Source organism: Manacus vitellinus, unplaced genomic scaffold, assembly GCF_001715985.3.
Source record: "Manacus vitellinus isolate BGI_N305 unplaced genomic scaffold, ASM171598v3 scaffold_3_pilon, whole genome shotgun sequence".
Lineage (NCBI taxonomy): Eukaryota > Metazoa > Chordata > Aves > Passeriformes > Pipridae > Manacus > Manacus vitellinus.
In genome coordinates this window covers 23,974,687-23,996,733 of record NW_021940535.1, presented here as the reverse complement: position 1 = coordinate 23,996,733, position 22,047 = coordinate 23,974,687, and the positions used below count along the sequence as shown (strand labels likewise).

The 22,047-nt window shown below is 40.0% G+C and overlaps 1 protein-coding gene across 1 annotated transcript in view; it reads right to left on the bottom strand.

The window, feature by feature from the left end:
* Nucleotides 1-935: 935 nt before the first annotated feature.
* Nucleotides 936-22,047, bottom strand: part of LOC115307664 (rap guanine nucleotide exchange factor 5-like) — an 85,686-nt gene continuing 64,574 nt past the window's right edge. The window contains exons 9-10 of the mRNA XM_029961773.1: nucleotides 20,045-20,170; nucleotides 936-1,097 (exon numbers count right to left, since the gene is read on the bottom strand). Coding sequence (XP_029817633.1) covers nucleotides 963-1,097; nucleotides 20,045-20,170 — 261 coding nt within the window. The 3' untranslated portion in view covers nucleotides 936-962. The remainder of the gene's footprint in view (nucleotides 1,098-20,044; nucleotides 20,171-22,047) is intronic.

Here is a 22,047-nt window from a genome sequence, read left to right as displayed (position 1 = left end):
TAGAAAAACTGTTGGTGCTGTCATCTGCATACTGAGTATCCGCAGCAAAGGCAACGTTAATAACGAGTTATCCTTGTAGAGGGGTCAAAAGGACAGTGCTGGTAAGACAGAGATGACAGACAACAGGCATCAGGGAAAAGATTAATATCCCTACACAGTCATACATCAAGGAACTCAATTTTTGCCTGTAATCCCAAAACTGCTGAGAGTAGGATTATTTCTGCTTTCCCTATTACTAAGAAGAAAGAAACCGCTCATGAGAATAGGGCACTGCTAAATACGGGTCCCTATGTGAGCAGAAAGGCTGCAGTTAGGTCCTAGGGCAAAAAAATAAAGCTCAGTTGTGTGAGGTTCCCAAGCAAGGGTCCCACGGCAAGTGAGGTTAGGGATTCATTGTGCAGGCACTTAAAAACGTGAAAAAAGTTTGTGTAGTTACAGAAAGACAAAGGAAGTGAGAAAAGAGGAACCTCATGCAGCTTTTCACAGAATCATAGAATCATTTATGTTGGAAAAGACCTTTGAATACAACCACCGGAAAGTTTACAGTTAAAAAGGAAAAAACCTTTAATGTTCTTTGGAAAACAACAGAAGCATAAAATCCTCAACTGAAATGGGAATCCTGGTTTACACTTCCTTTGGCACACTTTGATAGTGCCATGCTGCAGTACAGATGAAGACACAGTGTTGGCCATGTCATAGCAGGTTAGCTGCAAGAATGCCCTAAATGGAGAACAAATGGACCATACCCCTGATTGGCCCCCAAATTTCCTCCAAATGTATTTAGGGCGAGAACACTTTAAGGATAGGGCTTTAATGAAAGGAAGTAATACTTTTAACACAGGGAAAAGGGCACACTTTCTAAAACAATGTAAAAAAACCCATTACTGGTATCACAGCCACTGAAGCAACGTTATCATAACCTTAACACTCCACGATTCTGTTGGATAATGAAAAATGTCTTCTTAAAACAATTGAAGGCTATGCATTTTGGTTTTCCTTTTCTTGGAGCACACACTCTTCATAGCTATTAGTGGGTAAGTTTGACAGCCTGACAGAGAGCTACCACCTTGGCAAGGACAACTGAGGAGGCCTTCTCTCTGTAACAGTACAAAAGCAGAAGGAAAAAAAAAGGAAGAGGGAGTGGAGAGAGAGAGAGAGAGAGAGAGAGAGAGAGAGAGAGAGAGAGAGAGAGAGAGAAAAGACGTGAGGATGGTATTAATATTGTTATCATTCTCTCACAGCTGGCAGGAAAGCACTTACTTGAAAAATACCAGTATATGGAAGAATTGCAGGCTCAGAGCATCTGTATTTCTAGAAAAACCTGCACCACACCGGGGCAAATTAACATGACTGTAGAACAAAAGGGGCAGATGCCAACCGTCCCTTCCAGTGGCCTTGCAATTAATGTGGTGGGATGTGAAGCTGATTGCAAATTTTCCAATGTAACTTTTTTTCTTTTACTGAAAAAATACGGATTCACTACTACATTCACTGAAACCATGCCAGAACATGTCAGTTTGAACAGAAAGCAGCCTGCTGGGCTTCCCCCACTGCCTGGACATACTGCCCACCCCAGGCTGGCAGGGCTTCTGCATCCCCTGCCACCCAGGAGCTCCACAGGCCTGGAGGTCCAGGTCTCAAGGTAAGTGTCAGGAAAATTCAATCTGTATTTCTGCCCTAAGAGAGTTTTGCAACTGTATTATTTTCACCAGAATCAGAATTGCAACTTTTTTCTTCCCAAGAATGTAAAGTTTCCTACAGGACAAAAATGCAAACACTAGATGCAAGTATCTCCTTTGTTAATAGCATAGCATAGCATAGCATAGCATAGAAAAGAATAGAATAGGAGTATGTAGATGAAACAACAGTTCAATACTCCAGTTACCTGGGGGATACACTGGAAAACACTGAAACAGTGTCTTCCATGATGTCAGTGACAGTAGGTCAAGCCTTAACTACAGTGAAAAGCAAGAGGGAGATGATATAAAAATTGCAGGACTTATGTTTTGTCCAGGAAGGGGAGGGAGGAGTGCCAAGGATTCAAGAAGGATTGCAGACTTAACCCAAATACCCCAGGACTGAAAAACCATATTACTATTACCATATAGGTCAGGGAAAATAAAATTGAAGATGATTGTGTAGATATACAGAAGTTATACTTGAGAATAATCTTAACATCAAAAGGGTGAAATTCTAGAAATTACTGGAATATAAGAGGAAATAGATAACAACTTGATTAACATCTAACAGGGCTGGAACTTGATTTCTCTGGCAGCCCCCATACAGCTTTCACTCAAGAATGAAAACTGCAGAATACAGCTCACTAACATTAGTGGATTTAATTTATTAATGTAGACTAATATTCACCTTGGTAAGGACACATGTACAAAGGCCTTAGAACCTTTATAATGGAAGCAGCGATAAATAAGGTCTCCTGAAGGAATTGAGGACAGATGGCAGTAAATATATGACACTGTCAGCCTTATATTGCTCTAATTACCAGTTCTGGATGCATACAACTTCTAAGTCAAACAGACAAGATTGCTGATTCCTTTCTTTACCTTTCACTCCAATTTATACTTGGTGTGTAGCAAAACATTATTTAAAAAAACTGACTTATCCACTTACTGTCTATTAGAGAAACCTTTGTCTCTTAACTTATGTCCATAGGACCTCTCAGTGCTGCCAATGCCACCACTCTAATAAAAATAAAATTAAAATATGTATGCTATTCACATTATAAGTCATAATTACAAACTAGGAAGATTAAAACTTGCCTATTAAACTGAGGTGCTGCTCATTACATTTATCACTGTAAGGCATATATCTTTTTGTGGAAGCATTATGCTCACAGAAGGATGCAGCTAAGTACTCAGCAAAGGTCAGGAGCTGGTTCTGGTCTCACAAAAGGCTTAAGATAAACCCTTAAAACTGAGAATACTATATAAAGCTCAATCTCGTTCTCAAGAAGTCCAGAATCAAACTCTCTCAAATGCACTGACATTTAACACGGTCTTCAAACAGCTAGTGTGAAAAAGCACTGAGTAAAGGAGTAAAAAAAAAATCCAAAGCTAATGTTTAAAATCAAAACAATTTATTTAACTTATAGACCAACAGTAGTTGTCACAAAGTAGAATTTATATCTTGTGGCTTGGTGGTTGTTTTCAGCTAAGTTAGATATAACGCAGCGATTTCTTTTGAAAAAAGCATGAATCACAATGGCTCCAATTTTCTTGGGTTTGGATGACAGTTTTAACTCACTCCAAAATAGTCTGAGATCACCAGTCTTTCTATTAACGCTTTCTAATGGTTCTTTCCTTGCTAATTAATTCATGAATCTAAATCATTCACAGATAGATAAGCCACTAATCACTCACAGTCTTGATAACAGATCCTAGGTAGATAGCAATGCATAGAACATGCAATAAAGCTGCCAAAAAGGAAAGGAAAAAGGAGTTAGAATGAAAAATAAAACTTACTTCTTCCACCTAATAGCAGGAGAGTTGATTCTGCATTTATCATGCAGGACAAAATACTCACTGATGTCAACAAATAATCAACTATAGAAATGAGAAAAATCAGGCTGCTTCTATATGGATGCTATTTTCTAACACTACACGCACAGGAGAAAATTACAGGATTTTTTGGTTTGGTAAAATATTTGTTGTCCACGTTTAGCAAAAGGAAAACGTTAAAGAATAAGGCAGGTAGGAAAGAGGGGTTAACAACCAGCTGTTTTCAGCAACAATTCAAAAGTGATGGTTATAGCACACAAGAAATAAAGAAATTTTATTGCAAGATTACAGTAAGGAAAAAGAAGAAAAGTGCTTTGTTGCATGCCTACATAAAGAATAATCCTATAAAATGATAAATTTAATTAAAATTTCATGTATTGAAGAAAAGTGTCACAAAAAATAAAAATTACAGAAACATATACAATGACACCATATAATGAAGTACAATTTAATATTTCTCCCATTTTATGATTTTAAATAATCACATATTGCTTTACTTTTATTTTGTTCCAGATGGAGTCACGTACCTACTTCTTAACTGCCTACATGCTCTAAAAATTCAGCATGAATGTTGGGAGTCTCCTCTCTGCTTTCTTTAGATAATACAATCATGGCCAACTTTAAAAGGGAGATAAGATAAGTTAGTTAAACCAAGGACAATCTCAACATTTATTCAAGTTATGGAATGAAAAATGCATCGTTACCATGGCAACTGTTAAATCACATGGTATCTGCAATGAGATGCAGGGCATCTTGAGTAAACACTCATCTGTGTGCTTGTGTGGTCTCCTCCACAAGGAACAGTTCCTTTGGGGAGGAACATGCGCAGAAGTGTGGCATAGTCCAGATTTCACTGTCTCTTCTGCAAAAAAGTTAATGGAAGTAATCCAAAATGTTATTTTTGCTCAGGGAGATTTAACCAGATCTAACCATTAGAATAGGAAGAAATATTGAGAAAAAAAAAGATCAAATGTTGAATGTTTTGCTAGGATTTGCCTCAATCAATACCATGAAACCTTGCAAATGACAGTGTGCCTCTCAAACTCACTTTGTACCCTTGCATCAGAAGATCATTCACAACAGCACTAGGAAAAAAAGCCTTCCTGACAGCATGAAGGCTGCCAAACATGCAGCAGCACATCTTGCTGGGGCCGTGGGAGCTGTTACTGCCTCCAGCCATCTGCCCCTCCCTTCTGAGGGATGTTGCTGCCTCCAAAACAAGGACATCTGATCTACCCTTGAATCAACCCTGAACCAGGCTGCTGCATGTCTTGCTGGGCTCTGATACTATCATCTAACACACCACCTCTCCCTGAGAGGGCCTCTCTTCCTCCCCAGGAGAGAGGACAGCTCTCTCCAGAACAACCCCCTCAAACCATATTGCTCTACTGCCAGTCCCATCCATAAAGTCTCAGCCCATCCATCAGTCATTGGGCTTTTACTGTACTTCCCTGCTACCCTTTTCTAGCTCTTCTTCAGCCCACTATCATGCCCACATAAGGCTCATTCCCTATCCCTTTAATTCACCATGAGGAGCAGCACCGACACCAGGTTCCCCAAAAATCTCCCTTGGGTCGCTCCCTTTTTCCTCCTTCAAAGTATCTCCTCCTTCTTGACCTCTTGAGCAACCTGGTGTTACCTAGAGAGAGTGAGAGCCACACTGTGATGCCACTTGACAGCTTCTGATACACCCTTGTATGCCCAGGGGTTTCTTCAGCCAACAAAGGCTCCACTGGGGGATACAACTGTCCACTGACACATATCTTCTGATCCCATTCTCTTCCTCTCATCACATCCCATTACTTTCAGATTGCATAGTACAGACTATCTAGACACTGCCAACACCTATTATGCCACCCAAGATATATGGAAACTCTCCCATATCTCTGATCCTGGCCTCCCTTCCCCCGTTTCCAGCTTTAATTCCTTCCTGACCTTCATGGCTTTAAATGATTTATATAGCTTTCTGCAGGTTTGTACTGTTTTTCATGTATAACTTCGAGATCTCATCTAACCAACTTCTTTCTCCTTACTCAGGAAACTATTTTTATGTCATGCGTCTCATAAATTCACCCTATCTCGTAAGTCCTTCCAGAAATGACTTCTTAAACCTGTTTACTTTGTCATTGCTGGGCTCTTCCTTTCCACATGGTTGGCCACTTGCTATTTGACCTGAACTTTGACAGGTAAGGAGATGCCATGGGTGAAGAAGAGAGACACTCTGGAATTCACCAGATGTCACAGAGCATTTGAGTAACAGAAAGACAAAATGAGATGTGTGAACAAATGGCCAGGCCTTAACTCCTTAATAGAACCCTGTGGAGAGGGTTATAATATCCAAGTACTCCAGGGAAATAACTAATGATCCTTTCTTCAGTTCAGTCATGTTTCAAGAAGCAATTGCCTGAGTTACTAAGTGCTTGAGACTGCCTCAGTAATTGCAATGATTTATTTTATGCATCATCATAACTACAGCACTAGGTCAGGAGGATATGTGCCTTATGGATGCCTTGAATTTTAACACAGGCATTGGAGGCAATCTGAAACAGAGACCACAATGATTTGAAGGGGATGAGTGAAACCAAAGTCTTTAAAATCCTATCTAAAACATTAGGTTTCTGTTAGATTTTTCATAAAATTAATTATATTTTCAGATTATCCTAAGCAGAAGTTGCTTACATATTCTTCAGCTCCCTTAAAATACAAATGATCAGAATCTAACTTTCCTGAAATCTGTTAGGATTTTTTTTCCAGTGCAACTAATGAATGTGCAGTTTACAGTGTAAATACCCACTCAGTAAAGACAAAAAATGAAAACACTAGGCTGTTGTCTCTGACTTATACCTCTGTCTATTCCAGAGAAAAATCTCCCTGTGCAAAGCATGTTTTTCATATACCCTTACTCTGTACTGGTGCATTGGCTGCCTGCTAACAACTAGAAAAGAGGGGGATAAGATTTGGGCTCATGAGCGTTTACTTGACATAAAAAGTATGATCTTTACACATAGCTGATTACCTGACCTACCAAAATGATGCTGCACCAAGGATATTTTGTGAGGACATGTTTGCACGGCAACAGAAGGGATCGGTAAGCAGCTTCTTAGGCATCCCCATCCTCCTGGTATTACTTACACTCCTTTCTGCAGTCACTTTTCCTTTTAGCTATATGAGGCTTCACTAGCACAGGACATTTTTAGGATAATGATAATTTAAAGGGTTGTCATCACCAAAACTTTCAGGCTATTTGAAGATTTTGAAGACAATTTCTCTCCATAAACTTCAAACTGCTCCCCTATGATAACTCAAGTAAAAGCCCTGCTAACATTCAGCACTGTTTTTCCAAGTAATGTGTTTCAAGGTTAACAGTGTAAAAACACTAAGCTAACACAGTTTTCAAGGTCAAAAGAAAAAATGTAGCAATTATAGTCCACAGTAACTTTCATTCATTTGGTATTCAGGATGCATTCTTTCTGAATATCAAATCACAAAATCACTGCCAATTCATCAGATTTTAAGCTTTAGATTATTAAACATTAGACTATGCTAAAAATAAAAGACAGCTTTTATTTGATCTTATTAAGATGCTTCTGTACAACATGATCTAAGCCTCTAATTATCTATATCTCTATATTATCTCAATTGTTATTTCAATATAAGCAAATTCATAACAATGCATTTTAATGGGAAATTAAAAAATTCATATACTAAAAAGTGGAGCATTAGAAGTCAAAAAGTTGAATGTCAAGATGCTAAAAATGAAAATGTTTCTCTATATTGTGTGTGCCAGGAAAGCAAGAGCTCACATGACATTTGGCAGTGATTTCCCATGATGAAGCAACTCTTTGAGGATTTCATTTTCGTAAAAGCCCTTGTCTAACTAGAACTAGCTCCTAGCTCCTTGCCCTTAACAATGCAATACAGATAAAGTTCATTAAATATATTGTCTAAGGTAGAAAAATGAAGAAGTTTTGCCATAGCAAGCACTTAACCTGTGCATGGGGAAAGAAAAGTAAAAGGATTGGAGCAAAGTATTTGTCATAAACGCAAAAGCAATATGGACATATTGTTATTGCATGTTCTGCTGCATTCGCAAAATTGCACAAATGAAGAATCTCCAGGATGGGAAGTATTATTAGACCTTAATCAATAGGATTTTTTTCAAACAGGCTGGGCATCCAACCATTTGATGCAGATCTTTTCCACGCACGAGAGCACTGGAACACTGGAAACTGCAGCATTAATGAATTGCAAGGAAAATTGCAAATGCCTATGATTTTGTAGTCAATTTTCACATTATCATGGTCAAGCAACTTTTACAGCTTTTTGATACTTTTACTGGAATGCTAAACCTTTATTTCTTCTTACAGCAGGTAAGACATGAATTTCTAACATAATTAAGTGAGTAAATTGCTATTTTTTTTCTGTTTCTATTCTTAGGAGATCCTTAATACATATTGAACATCACATGGATTAAAAACTAATACATTTTAAAACAACAGTTATATGCATGATTTATTGTATGGCTTTTGTCTAATGCAAATATTTACTATTTATATGTCACTGCAATGAAAACAGTATGTGTCAATTGATGAACCAGTAAATATGAGATAGAATTTGAGTGCATTGCTACAACAGTTGAAAAGGAAAATGGTGTAGTGAAACTGTAGCCTTTTTCTCTACACAGTACAAAACTAAGTTTTGCACCAGGGAAGAGACAGTCATATCTGTACATATACATATGTGTGTCTGTGTGACAGCTGAGGGTGGGAGAGTGCGAACAGATGAATTACAGGGAGCATACGGCCACCCAGTGCAAGAACAGAGCAACTCTGTTCTAAGGATGGCTGCGGATCCCACACAAATTAGCACATATACCCACAGCTCTTTTGTAAAATTGGAACATGTTCCTTCAGTTTCTGCACACGTTTCTACAAGGAAATTTCTAAAATGAAATAAGAGAGGCAGATTTTTAGAGGTCTCCTGAAACTAAAACTGTAGCTGACACTCTGAAAAAAAAAAATTGATAGGGGCCATTTTTAAGAAAGTACCTGACTTGGGTGTCCCACAACAAAAATCTGCCACCTGAAGCCACTTTCATGTGGTTTAGGTGTTCAGACATAAAATGGGAAGCTGCTTCAACCTATCTATAGTATCACTCAGCCAGCCAGTGCACTCTGACTACTCAAACGCCACATCAGTGTGGGAAAGCATCCTGAGAGCCAACGTTCACAGTGCTCCTGAAAACAGGGAAGTGGCACTTCCATATACAAACAAGGATCTGAGACACATATGTTTGGTCATTAACCCAAGGTCTTGGAGGAAGCCCGTGCAGGATGGGGAGCTCCTGAGCCCCCATCTGACACCTCAGCTTCACCACTCACCCCTCCTCTTCAGAAAGGCAGGTAGTGTGTACCTACATGGAGTTACCTGCAAGATAAGCCAGGGAGCAGACAGCCTGCATCTATTGCTTTTTCTGTCAGCAGGCACTAGATGGAGAGGGGGAAAGGTGACATTCACAGCCTGACGTCCCCAAGGTAGGGGCACAGAAGTTTGTATAGGTCTCGAATGTGATGACCAAGACTTAGGTTTTAATCTGAACAACTGAAAAGGAGGTTGAAACTTTTCAGAATCTGCTAGATGAAAACCTGATGCAATCTGAAAAGAGGAGGAGAAGGAAAGGAGTGTCAGAACAGATGGGTCACCAGGAGAAAGCACCTTCTTTACGTTAACAACTGAGACTGTGTGTAAATGACTGGTTCTTTCTTCAGAGTGAAAAAAGGTTCCATAAGTAGTCCTTGTAAGTGATCATCTTTGCTTTTAGCAAGATTTGCAGTCTGTTTAATGAATAAATAAATACAGCATATGCACACATAGGCAGATATATCTACAGAAACAGAACTGGTGGACCATTAGTGCCAGAACTTCCTTGGTGGAGAAGGATTCTGCCATGTCCTTGGTGAAATCCTGAGAAAGGCCCCAGATGCAGGAGGCCATCCCCTACAATGTGCAGGATTTGATAGGTTCCCAGTGGGGCACTGGGCACTGCTCAAACTCTACTGGAAGAATCTTGTGATGCCAATGATAAAGCAGGCAGGAAAATCTTCTGCCCAGGTTTAATCTACTTCTTCTGCCTCTGCATGAAATAGGAGTAAAGAACTCACTGCAAATAGAGTTCTGTTTAGAAGCCACATGCTTCTTTTACACAACTTCATCAAATCTAAGAAACAGAAAAGAAATCAATATAGCCAAATTATTAGCTCAATATAGGTACTGCATATTATTTAGACAGACTGAACTTATGTGTGGATTTCACTTAAAAGATTCAGGTTTCTCACATGAGGAGACAAAGCCAGAGTGTTGGTACACTTTCCAGCTGTTTGCCATCCACACAAGGAAGCCCAGACCTGAATATGTCTGGTTTTTAGCTCAAAGCTTGAACAACCAGGCTTTGCATATGAGAACCAAAATTATTGTCTCTTCAGTCAGCTCTGATTAGTGTCTTCTCTGACCCTGAACACATCAGGTCTCTATTAACTTGCTAAGTGTGGCCAAACAGTATATATTATAAACAGCAAATCAATTTAACAGCTGTATTTGTATCCACATATATGTTTTAAATTTTTCTGTGGTGAATAATCCCCTACTTGCAATATCAAAAGTATTTTGTAAAAAGGCCTCAACTGTTATTGTATTCACTGAACAAATATTAGTGCCTCTAAAAACAGAATAGACACTGTGATATTGGAACCAACCTATAAAGCTGATGCACGTTTGCATTCTGTGCTTGTCTCCTCCTCTACTAAAAAGAGCAGGTTTTCCTTTGTTTCTCCTAGCACCAGATTAAGTAGAAATGCTGCTCCTGATATACCACACACAGGTCTACTCCCCTCACCTCCCAGGGAAAATGGAGATGAAATAAGGGATGGTGCTCTCAGTCCAGCCACTCCAGGTGAGACAGCAGCATCAGCCAGGGGACAGAGCTGACACACAGCAACCTACAAAGGCATGTGAGCTGTAGGCTCTTCCCTTGATCAAACAGGGCTATGTAGTTCAGCATCACCCCCTGTTCAGGGCTTATTCTGGTTCAGAGCTTGGAAATCCATCGAAGATTTGACCTTCAGCAAGCTGTTAAAGGAAATACCAGCTACTATTCATGCTCTTCCTGAGTTAGGTCATCCTATTATTTTCCCAGTCACCAAATGAGGCTAAAGTACTTTTTCCTGCAACCAGCAGCTGCTGCTGCTCCCCCATGTCAGAGCCTTCCCTGCTTGGATGCTCACGTTCCAGCCAGTGACAGAAAGAACCGGGAACTGCCTGCCACATGGTAGTAGAAAATATATTCAAGGAAGGCCACAAGGTCATTGCTAATTTCAAACCCTGTTTCATGTTTCCACATGAAACATCTAATTAAAACTTTTCACTAGGTAGTTAAAACAAAATCCATGCATATGCACTTGAGACCTCATTTTCATGTGCTGTGAATTAGAACATAGGAGGTGCTGCACACAGCAGTAGGAACACTAATCGAGGAAGGAGAGGGGAATACCTGCTTTGATTCAGAGGAAGACAGTCAGCAAAAATACCACTAATCACCTGGGTTTTCATTCCTTTGCTCTTTGAGCTGCCACATACAACCAAGAAAAATGAATGCGAGTGGTGTATTAACTGCTACCAAATCAGCGTTCTCCACGGGTGACCATGTGTCAAGCACATCTTGCAAAATGCCACCACCTTCCATGGCTACAGTGTGACAAAAGTATTAGACCCTAAGGGCTATACCCTGCTCTCACAAAAAAATATCTATTAACATCAGCAGGAGCTGAATTAAATTTTGAAAAGCAGGCACAGTGAGTGACAGAATGGCCATAGCAAAAGGACAATTTTTTGAGATTTTAGAGATGTCTCATGATTAAAATAAATAAATCCTGGGGGGGGCGGGGGGAAGAAGCCTACAAGAAATACATTCCTGCTGTGGATGTGGCTTCAGCAATGGAGGAAGAGATAAACACTTTACAGCTGCCCTTTTTCCAAAAAGCCCTCACTGCAGATAGCCCCACTCTGGTACAGGAAAGACAGCTGAACATAAGGAAAAGGCTAAGTCTTCACACCAGCATGCTCCAGGTGGTCTCCAGAGCATGCCTGCAGGAACAAATACCAACAAATGCTGGCAGCATTTAGTCCAGTGAGGTCCTAACGCAGGCCTCATTGACTTCAGAGCATCCTGCCATTGGAACCACGCTGACCTTAGCATAGAAAGCAGATGGTACTAAAGAATTTGCTCCACTGTAGTTTCTACTCCAAACAAGAGCAAAGCTTGACATGTAGAAATATGTTCACCTATGTAATAACACTAACCATGTATCTTCTGTGTTACTGGCCCAAATCTTCATTTTGCACTGAATCCTTTTAACATGACTGACCTCTGGGCCAGCTACCAAATCTCAGACAACTTCCAAAGAGGATGCTGTAGTGGACAGCCATCAGCTTCTAGTTTATCAAAAAATTTTCCAGTTGTTTTGTATGTTTCTCCTCAGCCAGGTCCACAGTACAAGCCAAAGCCAGATATCCTTGATTGTTTTCAATTCTAAGAGAAGAGTCTAGTAAAACAATTAATTACTTAAAAGATCTGCACTACTGAAAGGTGAAGGACAAAATTACTTCTCTTGAATTTCAGAATTCAGAAAAAATATACTTTTGCATGATACATATTCAGAGTATTATCAACTTTTCTTTTTAATCTTCCTGAATTTAGGTAACAAATTCCCTAACTTGACAGAGAGATCTAGGCACCTTTATTACTCAGAGTTCCCAGGACTAGAGTACCACCACACCAGAACTGTGTAGTCCAACTTCCCATGAAAAACAGCACTCCTGTCCTCTTCCCTGCTCCTGGATGCTGACCTCCACTCATCATTCACACCCTTCTTTGTGCATGCATGCCTTCATGAAGCCACATGGTGAAGCACAGGACCTAGATTAAAATACTGGCTGCCGAAAAAATGCAAGGAAATTTCATTTGACACAGTTCAGTTTCTGGATTTTGTAAGTCACAAGGCTTTTGTGAATGAAGGAGGATGGCTGTATTTCATCAGGAGCCTGCATGGGTCATCCCTCACACCATATCTCATTCTCACCCCATATCCATATCCCCATAATGTGAAGGAAACTGAACCAGTTGGAAAATAACCCCACAAGAAAGGTGTATTTATTTTATTTTTCAGCTTCATTATTCCCTGTATCTCTTCATAAAGCTGCACTACATGGGACAGCCCAGGGCTGGGGACAAGCATTTGGGGCAGTACAGCCACTGTAGCAATGCCCAAGGACCCAGAGGCTGCATAGTGACTGAAACCGCTTGGCCTTGCCTCAGCTATGCTAAGAATTTAAAAAAATATCTCCCTGGCCCTCAGCAGTTCAAAGTCCAACCCACTTCCAGCTTCCTTGGGATCCCCAAATCACCTAAAAGGGATACCAAAGCAATTCATCAACATTCATTAACCACTGCAGGTTTTATGGCACCCTTCAAGGTCCCACATGTTGAAGACCCCATTTTATACCTGGTAAACAAAGGTGCAGAGAAGCAGCAAGATTTGAAGAAGGTTATTTATTAAAAAAACCAATGGAGTCAAAAATAAAAATTCAAAGTTCTGGGTCTCAGGTTTTAGCTTGCTAAATACCATGTGCCCTTTTTACCCCTTTCAGCCCAGGAGCTAAGGTATTGTCCCATACAAGAATGAGTCACCATTCCACACCAAAGAAAGCCCAGCGTGCAAAATGTGTATGTGGAATTTCCTTCTATACAAAGTAGTTTAATGTTACTGAATAAATCAAAGAGGAGCAAATTAGGCTTTCTTTTCTTTCAAACACTAGGTCAAGCATCTGGAGGAAAGTATTGTGGGAATATGTAACTTGACTCAAAGGAAAACAGGGAGGTTTCCAGTAAATGTGTTCCTACACTAAGCTCACAACATATCATGTGAGCACAAGCATGACTGCAGAGCTTTTATTTTACAGGGAGAAGGACCATATAATTTCACCACTGTTTTGCATCCCTGACAAGAGGACGTTCTCCTCCAAAACTCTGGCCACATTAGACTTAACAAAGGGAATAGTAAGTCCTCTGAAAAGTATATAGCAAATAAAAATACTTTTCTCATTATTTTAATAGAAGTGCTGCAAAAGACTGAAACGAAGCTTTTGCTAGCGTGCAAATGATCCCAGTCCTACATCTGAGCAGAAGGAGCCATAACTCTGGGAAACTTTTTCCATTTCAAAAAGATGCCTGTGCCTGTTCTGCACCCAAAAAAAAAAAAAGCCTAGGACCTGCAGAAGTCTTTTCTTCTCAGAAGATAAAGAGGTTGGCTTACAAAGAACAGGTGATCACCTTGGGCTATGCATTCATTCCAGCAGATGAAAGATCGACCATCTGGAATAGGACACTCTCTCCAGAACAAGACAGAACTAGATTCAAGTCCCTGTTCCCCTCATTCAGACCAGAGTCTTGAACTTCAGCTTACCTCCGCAGCAAGCATGTACATACCTCTTAGTCACTCTTACTCAATACAGAGATATAAACTGACAGCCTCATTGATAGATTCATTTTTTTTCTTGGCTTGTAGTTGAAGACTTAAACAAAATTGCCAACTCTCATCTTACCCTGGTACAGCTCTCTCTGCTAATACTGGCAGATCTAAGAGGTATTAAGAGAACTAGCAAACTCCTGGGCTAACAAGCTAAACCCATTCTGCTTAAAAGACTTTAGACATCTATACCACTTCATAGATATTCAAGCCATGAAAGTTCCTGCAAAACTGTGTTGTAGTTGTGCTATAGTTGTGTGTAGTTGTTTAGTTGTGCTAAACTGTGTATAGTTGTGTCCACTTGATTCACAGTTCTGCCCGAGATGTAGAGTAGTGGCCAAGAGTGAAAAGCAGCAAATCTGCACTCAAGATACACAATAGATCTGTCCCAGATGGAGCAGATACAACAAAAGTGATGAATTTTTTAGAAAGTAAAATTTCAGTCACTGCCTGTATTCAGATGTCATTTGATATCAATGTTTTAAAGAATATTTTTCCATCAGAGCCCTGATTATTGACCATCAATCCAACAGCATATCAGTATAGTGCCACAGCTTTGTCTAACAAAAGCTAACAAAAACAGCAGCTCTGGACATGTCCTGACATTCATTCTTGTCTCCAGTTGGACAGGTAGATGCACCCTAAAATAACCTTGGTGTGTCACAGCTGGAATTTCCTTATGAAATTCCTTGGTCGTGAGTAATCTATACAACCCAAGGCTCTAAGTCGTTAATCTTCTGTTGTTGTAAGCCTTTTAACAGCTTCAGCTCAACCACTAACCTGCTTCAATGAGCAAATCATCTGTCTTCTTAATGAGACCACTGATTACAAAAGTTAGTACCCAGTAAATTAACAAAACTGTTCTTCAGTATCTGTTGTCCTACTGAAAACATACCTGCCTCCTATAATATATCTCTTTCATATTGAACTCTCACAGAATCAATACACTCAAGCTGTATGTACATATATACTTTCAAACAGTAGGTAATTCTAATTAATATATACATTAATCTGTAAAGGGATTACAGGGTGGATTTAGGAAATGTTCCCCTCCCCAATGCAGGGAAGTACTGGAAAAGCCTCAGCCTAGAACATAATTTATATAGTTGAATAAAGAAATTAATATTCTTTAGTTCTCTTATGAGCACCTTAGAGAATCTTAAATTTCCTTTGAACATTACCGTCAATTTGTAGACAGCTTATTCAGTTGATCTGACCATGAAAATGATAATATAATCTAAAGAATATTCTCCCCATGTTGCTGGGATGAAAAGCACTTTTCCAACTCTACTAAGACAATGACACTATAAACAGATGTGATTTTCTTAATGAGTGCAACACTTCATTGAAATAATAACTGGAAACACTGTACAAACAGTTTCACATCTACTATAAATACATTATTCAATTGAGTTGTAGTTGCTTAAGAGGAGTTTCAAAAACTATGGTTTAGTGCAAATGTGCCTCAAATGCATCTCAAAAGTATGCTGGAGGAAAAAAAGCTATGATAAATTACTTCAAATGGCTTTACATACGGAACTTGCTTTCTATATTATAATTAATGCTACTAATAAGCAAACTTCTCAAAAAAAGCAGGCGCATTTTATAGCTGAATATTTCAATACAGATTTTTCATCTATTTTCTGTCAAAGCAACTTTTGAAAGGGAATGAAATACTTAAATTACATAAAAATACAAATATCCAGTTTTACTTTTCCCTAGACTTATGTGTGTGATTTGCATGCAATGATAAAATTAGAATTGCAAGCTTGCACAGTTATTTTTACTCTAGCCCACATTTGATACTAAAATAATTTCTGTGTGTTTTAGACAACCATCTCGTTTTCTTTATTTGTCAGTACATTGTATCTCATTGTAGGAATTCAACAGCAAGAGAAGAAGCTTACCTTCCTATTTAGAATCTTATTTAGTACTATTTACTTTCTACTCCCTAGCAAAGCTGAGGTTTAGGAAACCTAACACCTAGGGTAGGTTCAGTGCCTTAATTAAGCACCTTATTCTAACACATTATCAAGCAGGAATGGGGGGGAAAAATCACTGTAATTTAGTTTTTGTTTTTCTTTATGAGTCTGACAGTACCAATATGATTAGAGCACTTTGCAAACACTATATTCACCACAGAAGAAGTTGGCACTGTGAGCTACTGAGAAACACCAGTTCCAATATACCAGTCTAACCTGGTCATTGTCAGCTTCCAGTGCCAAAATCAATTAAGCAGCTCACATATAACAGAGTTTGAGCACAGAACTTTTTAAATTATATGACTTTTTCAAAGCTCTTTTTTTCATTCAGACCACAAATCTGAAGAGAAATGAGAGCACACCAGAAAACTGAAACAAAAGCAGTATGGACTTTCTGATAAGGGTACTTAAAGTATGAAGTAAAAATATATGCATGTACATCATGTACACACACCCCAATTTTACACCCTCCAGAACACAGCCAGACTAAAGGAATCCCTTCTCTCACCCACAATAGTTCCAAACTGAGCTTTTCTCCAGTGAACCACCCAGCTGTCACGTATTTTCCCTCTTCCAGACCATCTGCTTTTTCTGGGAAAAAATAATTATTTTTCATCTCCTTCTGAACTATCAATCCAAATCAATCCATGCCTCGCCTGCCCTCTGTGGACCACAGACCTCCAACAACCACACCTTAAAGAATACTTTTAGCTACTTTATCTGCCCAAAAATCTCTTCTGCATCCACATGTCATCAACCTTGGCTAAGTGAATCACTGACTTCTGTCCTCAAACTCAGATTAAGATAATGACTATATACTTGAATGGCAGGAGAGCTCATCAGTTCTCTTAGTCATCCAGTCTAGCTCCCCATCACACTCCACACCTCATTCACTGTACAGGAAAAAGAGTTATTGGGGTAGTTAGTATCAAATTCTGTGATTAGGCTGAGAACACTTCCGTCTTTACGGGAAAGTACAAGAATCATCAAAACCCAATTAAACTACATTTATTTTTGCTACTGATGTTGGAAATCCATGTGAGGTTGTACTAATCTGAAGAGACCTACTTTAGAAACACAGTGGGTAGCACCAAGGGAGCCCCTACTCCATTTCCCATCACATGCCTGGGACAGAGTATATGTAGAGAGGAATTATGCATATGCACATTCAAGCTGGGGTTTTGGGGTTTTTTCATAATTCTAGAGGAGGACAACCTAGAACTCTGCTTTAGGCAAAATTCCCCATTGGTCATCTCGGAAAGAGCAGCTTTACTTCCAGGCAGGTTATAAAGCCCCCAGCTTTGAACAGTGACACTGGCCCAGGCTGAAAGAAACACACAGCCCTGCAAACCAGCAGCATTTCTGCTTTCGACGTGGGCTGCCAGGAGGCCAATCCAGCTAGCAAGCTCTCCAAGTGCAGGGAGAGCAACCTGGCAGGGTGTTCAGGCATCTGATTTACAGACTGCATGCCATCCCTTTGAGGAGGACAGATCATCCAAGAAAACACAGTTTGAGCTCCCCAGGAGGGAAAGCTGGTGAAAGCTTTAGCGCAAGAGTACTTGCTGAGAAATGAGGGTCCTGTGGAAAACATGCAGAGCATACCCATTTCACTCCTACATTGAGTGCCCATCACCCCGTGTTTCTAAGAAAGCAAGGTAAGCTATGCTTTTAAAAATAATAAAAAAAGACGTGTAGCACATGGACATGTAACACATAATAAGAACACCACACCCTGAACATGTTGTTCCTCTAACATTTACAGTGAGCCCAAGGGACTGGGTAGTAAGCCAATGCCAATGAATCTGCCATCACTTTTGTAGCAGCAGGATGAGATGGGAAGGTCTGAAAGCCCTGGTCCAAGCAGTACTCACTACAATTCAGCCTGCTGCTTTTCTCCTTTGAAAGGAGGGGGAATCGCTGCCTGGAACAGTGAACTCTGCCCAGCCAGTCAAATCCTGACACCTGCACGTGCGTCGGATCAGCTCTCAGACCACATGGGAGGAAGGGAGGGAGAGGAAGGGATGGAAGCTCACAGCTTCCTGAACGTATGCAATCCACCGCCCCTCCACAGCAATGTGTGCATTTTTCCCAGGGAAAGCTACTTACCTGAGTCAGCTAAACTGAGAAGCTATGACAAGCCTTACCCATGTTCATAAGTGCCTTCTTGGAGACTATTCCTAATGAAATCAATAGTCTAGCTGGGGGCTTAGCAAATACATCCACACTGTGGACTGTAGATCTCTCTTAGATCTGGGCATGGGCTGCCTGGACTGAAGGGAAGAGACACTCTCACCCTACAATAACCAGTAAATTGTAGACTGGGAGAGGAAGCACACCGTGATTTATTATTGCCTGCACTAGCTGTAAGACATTCCCTACCCAGAAATAAAGGGCAGATGAGGAATGACCTGGGCTTCTGCAGTCTCTCAGACAACATTTCTCTTTGCTGTCACCTCTAAAAGCATATCCTCAAAGTCTAAAGGCATATCCTTGCCTCAGAGCAGTAACTGCTGCATTATACTGCTCAGGATGGATATGAGCAGATTGCTCTAGCTCCTGCTAAACTGAAGTCACTCATCTCCTAAATAGCAGCAATTGCTAAGTACCACACTTTTCAAAAGGAGAAGAAAAGCTGAGTGCTTTTTTCCTTTCCATTTTTGGAACTGTACTGTAATCTGTGCAGCTACAGAACTGCAGCTGACACCACAGCACCCTTTGCAATGACTGGACTAAGCAGCAAAAAGATCCACTGAATTTTTGGAGTATCAGTCCCGACATTCCCCTCTCCTCTATGCCCACGTATCTGTAATCTTGCTTCCAAATCCTGAAACACAACAGAAACATTCCCTGGTTTAAAAATCTTCTTTATTTAAGTACCTAAACCTTTAATTGTGCTTTGTAGATAGAGTTTAAAGATATATGGAAATTCTGCCAGATGTCCATGACTAGTGGGTCAGCTGAGGAACAATTCAATCTAGAGGACTTAGCCTGGCTAATGACCTTTCTTGCTTCTGCACACCTACTGATACAATTACATATTTAACTACACCAAACCAGACCTTATACGTTGCTGAACAGAACAGCATGAAGCTCTGAAATAAGATTTCATCATTCTCTTTTCCTTTGTGCAGCTTTATTTCAGTAGGAATGAGCTTGCAGATGAGCTGAAAAGTATTTCTTTTCTAAAGCACGTGCCTTTTTTCTCCTGTCCAGTGAACAGAATATGGAATAAATTATATACACAAAATGGCAAGAGACACGAGGACTAGGTGGGATTTTTTTTGTTTCTTGCTGTTATTATCCTCTGCAGCTTTAGATTAATATGCAATCAGAATAGAAATCTTTACTAAGAGAACAATATTAGGAGACATGCTATAAGCAGAGCAGTCAAGTTTCAGTGCATTTTCAATCCAGTTATTAACATCTGAATAAATACTTTCAGAAGCATTCAATGGAATGCTGCTTTCTTCAGTGTAACTTTTGATTGAAAACACAATTTAAAAGAAAAAAAACAACATTGAATTCCCTATCCAGACCATTCTTTTTAATTCACACTGAAAAGTTCCGGCCAATACTTACATCCAAATATACCAGCAATAAAGTAATTTTAAGACAATTTAAAGTAAGTACTTGATGTACTCATATACCTTATACATTATTTAAATATGCCCTAAAACCCAACAATTTGGTAAAAAGCATCCTGAAGTCATCTGCTACATCCTATGTGTCTAAGATATTAATAACAGCAACTGACAGCTAATGACAACATAATAATTTAAGTGCGTTGACAATTATTGACCTGAACGCACTTCAGAGAAATGTAAATGCCAGAGGAGAGCAGTTACAGCTCCATGAATAATGTGTGCCCTGGATTCTGACCATCAGCTTTGCTATTTCAGTTTTGTGACCTAAATCTCCCTCCCCAGTCAGAAGAAAACAAAAAAAAACCAAACAAGAAATGTCTTACTTGTTCTGCCTTCTCCAGTGATTTTCTATCCGCCTGCAAAAACTGGCAGTTCTCTCTCGCCAGCTTCTGGACCAGCTCAATCCGTCCGATGTCATCTCTTCCCTGAAGCTTGCATAAAACTCCTGCCTTAAGGGTGGGAGAAAGAGCAAACAAATACTTAAATCCACAATCCCAGGACATGACACCGCCACAAATTTCAACCTTAAAAGAAATGCATCTGTTTTCTCATATTTGCGGTACTTCAGTGCTGCTTGCTGAACACAAACAAGCCGCTGCTTCCCAGGAAACAACTGGAGAGGAGTGGAGGCACATCTGAATCTCCAAATGTATCTACTTTGGAGGGAAGAAGGCAGGGCTAACTAAATCAACCGCTCCTCTGAGTGCAACTATCAGATATGCTGTGTTTTATTTGTTCCTGTCAGCCTGTTTCCTGTTACATAAGAGAACAAGAGCAAGAGGTTAAAAACTCATGGGAAAGTTAGCCAGGAACAGCTCTGGAAAAAGACTGAAGTGCAACAAAAGGCAACCCTAAAAATAACAGGCTACAACTCCCTCTGCTCCCACCCCAACCATTTTTCACGTATGCAAGACTCAAAAGATAAGTTGTGTCACTTTTATTTATTCCGTAAATAACAAATCAGTCTCTCTTGATTTTGTTTAGGGAAAAAAATTATATTTGCTTTAAAAGTTATTTTTTTGGCTAATATTCTGACAGTTATTCAAGTTATGCTTGTAGTGTTTTGCCAAAACATTGAGCACTGGTTGTTTTCTAAAAATGCCATATATATATATATAAAGATGGATTCATGCTTGCACGCAGGCGTAACAGAGACCCTTTGCAAAGTTAGTTGATATGGGCTAAATTGCTCCCTGAAAAGTCAGTGGCTAATAGCACTGTCCATGCTTTGCTTATAGATAACAGCCTCTGCATAACTGAGACCTGGTGCGATGATACCACACAGCTTTTATTAGCCCAGGTGTTTCCTGTGGGAACAGCATATGCTTTGGGAGGGCCCATCATATGGCACAGCTACGGTATTAGACTTCAAAGACAATCTGCAAATAAACAATTTTCCCCACTTCCTTCACCATTTTCTTGCTACTATTCATCTTGAGTTTAAACGAATAGCTATCTACTCCAAAATTCACAACACATCTTGTGAGTCAGGCCTAAAAGCTACGGATGCCCCGACTGCTAACCCATAGTGCCATGCAGGCTCCAATTCTTTGGCCTTGAGAAATTCCTGCCCATGAAGGTATGAGAGTGCCCACTCAAACAGACTGCTGGTTTCTCCAAGGAAGAGGGAAGTGGGGGTTAAGACTTCTTCAGTTGAAGAAGAAAACAAATCCAGTTTACGAATAAGTGCTTTAACACTGATGGAAAAAATAGGCTTCACAACCAAGTACAAAGAGTCATCCTTACTGAATTCATTGAAATAAATTTGTACATGCCTACATTCTTCCAGTCTGGATGAAGACATCTCCTCACAAGCCTGTATCTATACTTCAGCTCTGGTGAAGGAAAGGATTTCAGATACAGCCTATACAGCCTGTACCCTGCATGTCCTCTGCTCTTCCTGAATCCAGCCTCCTGAGGAACCCAGTTTTCCCATGTGACTGGTTTGAAGGTCAGAAACCCACTGAGAACAGAAGGAATTGCATTGCCTAATCATAGAATCACAGAATAGAATCATAGAATCAGCCAGGTTGGAAAAGACCTCTGAGATCATCAAGTCCAAGCCTTGATCCAAAACCGCCGTGGTTACCAGACCACGGCACTAAGTGCCACATCCAGTCTCATCTTAAAAACCTCCAGGGATGGAGAATCCACCACTTCCCTGGGCAGCCCATTCCAATGCCTGATTACCCTCTCTGTAAAAAATTTCTTTCTAATATCTAACCTAAGCCTCCCCTGGACAAGCTTAAGACCCTCTTGTCTTACTGACAGTTGCCTGGGAGAAGAGACCAACCTCCACCTGGCTTCAACCTCCTTTCAGGGAGCT